Source organism: Brachypodium distachyon, chromosome 4, assembly GCF_000005505.3.
Source record: "Brachypodium distachyon strain Bd21 chromosome 4, Brachypodium_distachyon_v3.0, whole genome shotgun sequence".
Classification (NCBI taxonomy): Eukaryota; Viridiplantae; Streptophyta; class Magnoliopsida; order Poales; family Poaceae; genus Brachypodium; species Brachypodium distachyon.
Window position 1 is genome coordinate 24,139,252 of NC_016134.3, and position 8,565 is coordinate 24,147,816.

The window sequence follows — 8,565 nt, forward strand, 5'->3', positions numbered from 1 at the left end:
GAGCCATCTATCATTTAGACATGAAATTAACCCAACAGTTTAGATGTTCTTAAATATTTGCATGCAGTTGTGTTGGTGCTGCTTGCTACAAGTTTAGTTTATGGTTTCCTTCTGATGGTCCCTTATCTCTGTCTGGTATTACGACAGAACTCATCCATGCCCTATATCTATAAGAAAAACAATTGGTGGACCAGCTGAATGTTCATGGTTTCAGGTTTAGCTATTGCTGGCTCATCTTTCCATTCATCCTCTGCTTTTTAGACAGCTTATCTACATATAATCTCGTGAGTTTGACTTCTGCAGTGCTCAACTTTTGTCAATGGAACATCCAGATAGGCAGGGCAACAAGAGTAGACTGCATCAGATGCTGCCCTGATAGTTTTACACGCAGATCTGCATCAATCAAGGTCTGCTTTTCTTTTCTTTTCTTTGCCGCCCTGCCCTGCTTTTTTCCCCAGTTGCAACCTATCAACTTTATCTTCCACTCTGCCAACCTTGCCTTTTTGACTTGTCCAAGTTTATCGCAATTCTTTTGTGCTGCACTTTCCAAGCGCGCCAAATCCTGGCGACAACAATAGCGTACTGTTCAGTATGTTATCTTTTTTGTTTTTTGGCTGCTTGTTGTGTTGGCTCTTTGGATAAATAAATATGACGATGGTTCGAGTAGCATACAGCTGAGGTGTCACTCCAGCTCCTACTACATAGCGCCTAGCAGGCTACCTTTTTTATACCTTAACGTCAACTTTGTTCACTCTGGTCTCTGGTGGTACGTAAGATGAAACATTATTTGGGAGCTGCAGCGAGGTAGCATTTTTATTTGCCATTCTTAAAATCATCTTGCTCCGGTATAGTGAGGTTATCTTTGTGATAACACATATGCAAGTCTGTGAAACAAGTGTAATTAATTATGTCACTTTTATTCCAAAACAAAATAATTATGTGAAAACGTGACTATAGACTCTAGCAACAAAGTTAATTCAAAAAATAAATCTATAGTTACAGTTGCTTCAAGATTTCTGATCATGTTCACTGCTAGCTCAAAGGTGCATTCCATAAAGTTGTGGAACAATTACTCATCTCAACTATTTAAAATAGAGCAGATATTTTGTGTAGTTAGTAACATTTAGGTCCTGTTCTATTTTATACATGCCCCTATTAGTGAGATACATGTTTTTGTAATCTAGTGCCGATTAATTAATTAATGGAATATCACACTCCTGGTTATTGGATTTGAATCTGATGCTGTAGCAAAGCAGCATCAAATTCCAGTATTTCAACCCCCACTTACGCCAGGTAGTGTTGCATTGCATGCCACATGAAGGATGGACCCTTGGTATATTTGTCATTAACAATTGTTCCCTTTTGTATCCAATTTCATGCGAAGGCAGAGGCCAGGAAATTAAGGACGTCAACACGGCAATCCCATGTCCATTGTCTGCATAACTAAAGGTAAGTACTATTCAAGAAACACTATCTTTGCCTTTAGTCTTGTCAAGTAGGAGTATTGCCTTTTCACTTTCTCAAACCCTCTGTCTCCAATGGAATGTTCTTTGAGGGAAATGCTGCATGCCATGACTTGGACAAATGATCAGCTGAAAGTCGGCATGCTTGGTTCATGGAATATCTAAATAGAATTCCTATATGATGTTACTATCAACCCATGTGATCGATCCTTTTGAGAATAAGAATTCAAGCATATGGTGGACTGAAACAAGTGGTGTCAAAATGTCGACATGGACACACAAACTAATTTCTTCGCTTCGCCAGCGGGCTCCCTCCAATTAGTCCTTATTTTTGGACATTCGATCTCTAGTGAAAATGTACTTGAAGTCTTACATAAATTTGCACAACACTGCATACATTATATAATTATGCTATCTTCTTTTTCCTCCCAAGTGAAAAACGTAGTGGAATTCTTAAACATTACTTTTAGCTGCTTCAGCCACTACTAGCGCCACCTAATATAATGCAGAGAATATATGTGGGGTTGAGTTGTTTCCAAATGGGTAGGAATGTTCCACACCATCAATTTCTCTCTATTGAAAACATCTTTCGAGGAAATTATTCAGCCTACACTTTTCGCTCTCCGATTCGTCGACTCATCGGGTGACACACTTTGTGCTACAAAGTGCATTGGAACAACAACATCAACACCACCATTAAACTAAACCATGACCATGAGCACTTGTAAAGTCCCATTAATTCTTGCCAGGTACATATATCCGAGTATAAAGCAAAGTCTAGCACTATCTCATCGCTAGGTATAGCTGCTAGGACCATATATAACAGAGTGAGAAATATGTCTGTGGGAGAGGGGAATATAGACTGTGACTAGCTTGCTTCTCCTGGGAATGTAATCCAATTCCGGGTTTAACTGTACCTCACATTTAGTTAGTCCACAAACCCTACATTCCTCTCAAAAAGGTCATTGTTTTGATGTTGATGTGTAGGAATCCATCCATACCAATACTAAAGGACATGTTTGTTTGAGTCAAACCTACTGTCCAACAAATTGCCAATGAAAGAAGCCTTTGATGCATGAGGCACCTCATTCCAAAGGCATTTGATTCCTCCACCCAAGAGTTGACCTCCGAATATAATTTCTTTCACATCCTCTCTCACTCTCTCTTATAGTATTAGTGCGCAGTAGTGGGGTTAGCTTTCGTCTTGCAACTCCTTTTCCCCAAGTCATAAGGCGAACAGTGGATTTGTTGATGCAGAGAGGCTTCATTCAAGAATTTCCTGTGAAGATGACAGTACTCTCATGGGGAGTCTGACCATGGCCATCAAAAAGCTCTTTTCTCCTCTCTACATATCCCTCCTGGCCCACTTGCAAGTGAGTGCATGCACAGTGGGGGCAGTGTGCTATAACTCTCATGCACCATCTCATGGCCTCATCTCCTCCCCCTCTCTCTACACTCTCTACTCTCTCATGAGGGCATATAAGACATGAAGGTGTTTACCAAGGGCAAGATTTGGACAGCGCTAGGTTCACTCATGGATCGTGCCTCCTCCAATAAGCAGGCTTCCACCGTGGTGGTCCCTGACCGAGCGCTCCTCGCCGACATCGAGGCGGCTATCGCACGGTGCACCGACAGTGGCGGGGATGCCGGGAGCGGGAGCGACGACCGGCATGTCCACGAGATCCTCTTCCTCGTCTCCAACGCGCCGGGCGCAATCACTTTCCTCTCCCGTCGCATCTCTGCGCGCCTCGAGGCGGCCCGCACCCCGGCAGCGGCGCTCCGGTCTCTCCTTCTCATCCACCGCCTCCTCCGTGCCGGAGACCGCTACTTCGAGCAGGACTTCCGCGGCCTATGGGCCTCCCGCGACCTCCGCATCGACACGCCTCGGTGCAGCTGCTCGTGCTCCTCCTCCTCCTCCCTCGACTCCAGCACCAGCGTCGTCAACTTCATCACGGCGCCCAAGGGCTCTCCGGTCGCCATCGCCACGGGTGCCTGCTCCTTCCTCCATGGCTACACGGCCTACCTCGAGGAGCGCATGCAGTGGGTGATCAACCAAGCCGGCAACCTGGAGCCCACCCGGCCGCCAGCCCAGGACCAACATCCAGACTCCTCCTCCTCCTACGACGACGCTGCTGCCGAGGCGCTCCTGTTCAAGCTAGCCATGTGCCAGAGGCTCCTCGACGTCGCCGTCCAGCTGCTGCCGGACAACAACACGAGCAGCGCCAGCGCCGCTGCGCGGTCGGCCTTCGGCATTGTGCTCCGTGAGAGCTTCAAGGTCTACGACGCCTTCAAGGAAGGCCTCGACGTGATGCTGCTAAGGTCAAGATCAAGCTCAAGCGTCGGGCTCAGCAAGTCTCTCAGGGTTTCGGGCCACGAGGTGCTGAGGAAAGCATGCGCGCAGACGCCCGAGCTCAAAGAGTTCTACCACAAGTGCAAGAAGAGCAATGCGAGCAAGGTCACGGAGTACCCTGTCGTCAGGGTCGTCACGCCGGCAATGGAGCTCATGCCGCCGGTCAGTGAAGAGGATAAGCCTGGCTGTGGCGAGGCAGCGGCGGAAGAAAGCGAAGGCGACGCTCCGTTTGAGAGCAAGCTGGAGACCACTATCAGCGCCGTGTGGGTCGAGTTCGACGGCGACGACGATCGCCTGGCTGGCTGTGAGGCTACCGGTGGCGATGGCTGTCACCGCACCTTACATGCACAGCAGCCTAGCTAACATCCAGTCCAAGTATATGAATTTTGAGTGATATTGGATTGGTCTCCTACATCGACACCCCCCCACCCCCCCCCCCCCCCAATTCTCTTCTTGTTTTGTGTGCATGTTTAATCATTTTGAAGGATCACTGCCTTCATTCAGCTGCCAAGAAAGTCAATAATTCTTCCTCTCCTTTCTTTTTATCCTTTAATATTTTTTCCATAAAATCCTGTTATTGTTTCCTTTTGGTCTCCTCCTTTTGTTTGCTCCTTATCCTTCCAGGTATCCTGTCTCGTACATCTTTTTGCCATATGAGTGATCACAGAATTATTATTTTTTCCTGCCAAGAAATGTTGAAGTGGTCATATATTCTTTTCTTTCTGGCCCAAAACAAATTATTTGGTAGTATATATAACAAGAACATGAAGCAACTTAATACATTCTTAATAACACAGCAAAATTATGCTTACTTTTTTTTTACCTCTAATCTCTATTTAGTTGCAGTTGAATTGTTTAATTAATATGTTTGGGAGGACCAAAGAGATAGACCCGTGAGAGCCAAACCCTCGTTGCGACGCCAACGTGTTTCCATTCCCTTTGTCCTCGCTGTCGTTTGAGAAGGATACCAGGCAGTGCCCACATGGGCAGCTGTGAAAGCGGCCATGAGGTCTTCCACAGGGTGGTTTTCTCGTGGGGGCGATGGCTCTTTCGTCGATGATCTCGTGGGGAGATGGCGCGGTCATTGGCGTGGTGCTTGGTCGTGAGTATGTCACTGCTACAGAAACGGTTATCAGTAACGGTCGAAAAATCATATCAGTAACGGTTAAGTGTGTCGCCCGGACCGTTACTAATGTACAACCATCAATAACGGTCGCGTCGCCGCATCGCATCAGTGTCGGTTGACACTGATACATTTTCGGTATTTTAAAAAATAATTAAAAACACAGTAAATACATAGGAAATACACAACAAATTATATACAGCACAACAAATTATATACAGAATGTATCTCATCACAGAAAAATGTATCTCATCGCAGAAAAATACATATAAAGCCGCATCACATCACATCATTTGAAGAATACAATGTATCTCACTTCACGACATTGATTACAAAGTGTCAAAATTCCATAAAAGCATAATTACAAAGTGTCAAAATTTCATGGAATCATATAAATAATACAAATGAATCTATTGTCGTGGGTGAACCCTAGACACGACTTGTTCCACGCGTTCGAAGAAGTCCCCACTAGGCTTGATGACCTGATTGTTTATGAGATGGGTGAACTCCCTTCGCATGTTATAGACGACCCATTTAGGTCGGTGTCCCATTGTCATTCGGGGCCGACAGTACTCTTCCATCGCCGCGACTGACCCCTTCCACTCAGGCTTGAACATGCTGGCATTCTCCATAAGGATGTGACAGCAGTAGTAGCCACAGAACACACTGCTGGGCAGCTGTTGCTGACAAGGGAACCTGTGGTTGTGGTGAGGCTCGTCTTTATAGCCTTTACCAACTAGTTTTCCCTAGGTCGCCACTTTCCAAGCAGTGTTAATGAGTGATTTAATGGGTTTCCAGAACCTACCTCGAACACCCTTCTTCGGAAGCAGTGAATCGAAGTAGTACACCACGGAACAAGGCAAACAAATGAGTATTGTCACCCAATGGTTCTGTTTTCAAAAGAAACAAACTTTAGTATCTAAGGGTGTGGAAGAAAGACTGAATTAGAAAAAACAAACGGTTCCATATATAAAATTGAACTTACTCCAAATTAAGGAAGAAGAGGATGAAGTTGTCGTCCGCGTATTTCTCGAGACATGCCACCAAGTATTTAGATGCCATGGTTCTTGAGGCATCCTTTTCTGGCTCAAGACCGATGTCACCGTAGTTGAACAGCGCGTGGTCTAGAATGGCTACTTCTTTTACCTCCAATCGCCGCAGTTTTCTTATTTGGTAGGCAGACCACGGCCTTAAGAGGTTGATATCAAGCTTTTGGCGGTCAAAGAGGTGGAACAGTTCGTTGAACTCCACACCAAAGGTGATAGGACGTTCCTGAATGTTCCCGGTTTCTTGGTCTAAGAAACCATAGTCTTTTGGGATTCTAACATTGATCTGTTGGGCATGCTGTTGAGAACCAGCTCATGCTTGCATGTAGAACTGATGAAGCTCTTGCACCTCTCTGGACACGGCACGCAGGGAATCTTCGGTGACCATCGATCTTTCAGGATAGTAAAGAAGCACCCGGTCGAACTCCTTAGCCACGAAATATGATCCATCTTCGAATCTCTGGCCTTGATATGAGTTCTTGATGAGAATGTCAGGCCTATTGTCCTTCCAGACTCCAGTTATGTCAGGCACATGGTGCATCTCATCTTGAGTGACAGTGGAGGACTCCTTGATGGTCTTGCCGCCGCGTCCCCTCTTTTTATGCCTCCTCTTACTGTCCCATGCCTTCTGCTCCTCTGCCTTGTACTTGTCATCGATCTTGTGGCCACCCATCGACTCAGGGGCACCCAAGAGAGAGAAAGTGGGAGGGACGCTTCCAGCCTGTGCCGACCCTGTGGTCTGGCTATCTTTGAGCTGTGCAGGCATCGACATTTCCCGCTCTTCATCTCCGCCGGCATCGACAGGAGGAAGTATCCTAGGGGAAAGGCCGAGCGGCGAATGAGAAGTACCTTTCTGGGCGGAGGGAGATGGAGTCATAGAGGGCCGACGCTGGTTGTAGAGAGATACCAAGCTCTTAGGCCACATAATTCGGTAGTTTGGACAACCGCCTAGGATATCCACGCCTTCCTCCGGAGGTAGCGGGATAGCATAATCCCGATGGTCGTTGACGACGGAGTCCACCATCACACTCACTTGTGCGTCGTTCATGAGAATGCCATGCACCAGTGGCGGTGATTGTCTGGGCATCAGGCGGCCAATGGCGCCTACAGGCTTCCCAGGCTTGTCAACGTGGATATGACACTTCACCGGTGCCTGCGCGTAACAAGAAGAAGGCATATGTGTGTAAGATCTTTATTCATGAAGGTAAGGAGTGAAAAAGAGTTTGAAAAGCTTGCTTACAAGGATGTTGTCGCTCGGACCCGGATCGTTATCCCAGCTGCCCTCGCTTGGAGAAGGTTGGCTAGCGGGGGGTTGTCCATGCTAGGAGCCGGGCTGTAACCTGGGGTGTAGGTGTCTTTGTCCTCCATACGTTTGTCAGAGGCGGCGCTGCTCTTCAGCGGGGTGCTCTTTCGCGGGGAAGAGGAGGAAGGAGGTTCTTCAAACCTTCCACTCCTCCCCCGAGTATGGCGCCAAGGGTGGGGTGGTCTTTGGCCAATGCCGACACCAAATGATGGACGGCTTGCACTGCATATTCCCGCGGCACCTCTTGAGACACAATAGATGCCTGCTCTCGTGCCTCCGCCTTAGCTTGTTCTATTATCTTAGAAGAAGCGGGGAGCTTTTTCTGGACCCTGCTTTGCTTCGGAGCAGGCGGGAAATAATCATCCCAGCAGGCCCCTTCGCCTTCTCCTAGAACACGGCCCGTGTGCTCCGCCTTTTGCAAGCCGGCGGTCACAGCCGACTCCCACCTCTTGCTCTGCACGGAGTTGTCGGGGGTTTCTGACCTCTTGCTTTCCTCCCATTTGTGGGCATTTTCCTGTTATCATATAAGACATGACGTGAGTCTATATGGATCAGGAGTGTCATAATTAACGCCAAAAACAACTAAATGCACGTGAACCCTTACCGTAAAATTTTTAACAGGCCGCTACATTGGCTCAATGCCCGCCCACTGCTCGGGTGTCATGTGCTGACGTGCATATTCTCTAGCACGTTGGTCCTCCAGCATGTCATGCATTGGAGGCACCCTGCCTGCCGCCTCGAGAATTTGGTCCTGCTTGCGCCAGACCTTCTTCTTCCTCTCTTTCCCTGCACTCTCTAGCCTGTGGTTCAAGGGCTTCCTTAAGCGCAACGCCCTCATGCATTCACTATTCGCAATGAAGGCAGGGTCAGACGATTCCTTCTTGAACTTTTCCCATTCGGCCTCATCAGTTACCGACGGCCATTTCTTCTTGATGATCTCGTACGGTTTGTCCATCCACCTTCTAGCGGTGGTTTTCCAATTAGCAAGTCCATTGCGGACTGCTATGTTGACGGCCGCTAGGAATCGCTCGCGCCACTTGTTGGTGACTTAGAACCTCCTTGCAACGTCCGCGATGCACGTGTCTCTAACAACTTGGGAGATGTCACTCCACTCGTCGGTGATCTTGCAATACTTGCGTGCAACGGCTCCACAGGTCGTTGCGAAGGCCTTCTGTGCCCTCTCAGGCGACTCCGGGCAGCCTCTCTCAGAGTGCCGGGTGACCACATAACAGAACTCCTTCAAGTTGTGGCTCTCCCTCGGCGTCTTCTTCCTTTGCTTC

At 47.7% G+C, this 8,565-nt stretch overlaps 1 protein-coding gene across 1 annotated transcript; it reads left to right on the forward strand.

Moving 5' to 3' along the window:
- The first annotated feature begins 2,657 nt into the window (after positions 1–2,657).
- Positions 2,658–4,436, forward strand: LOC100824725 (putative clathrin assembly protein At1g33340). Its single transcript, XM_003576062.4, has one exon. The coding sequence runs from the start codon at positions 2,950–2,952 to the stop codon at positions 4,174–4,176; it is 1,227 nt and encodes a 408-aa protein (XP_003576110.1). The 5' UTR covers positions 2,658–2,949; the 3' UTR covers positions 4,177–4,436.
- Positions 4,437–8,565: the final 4,129 nt, after the last annotated feature.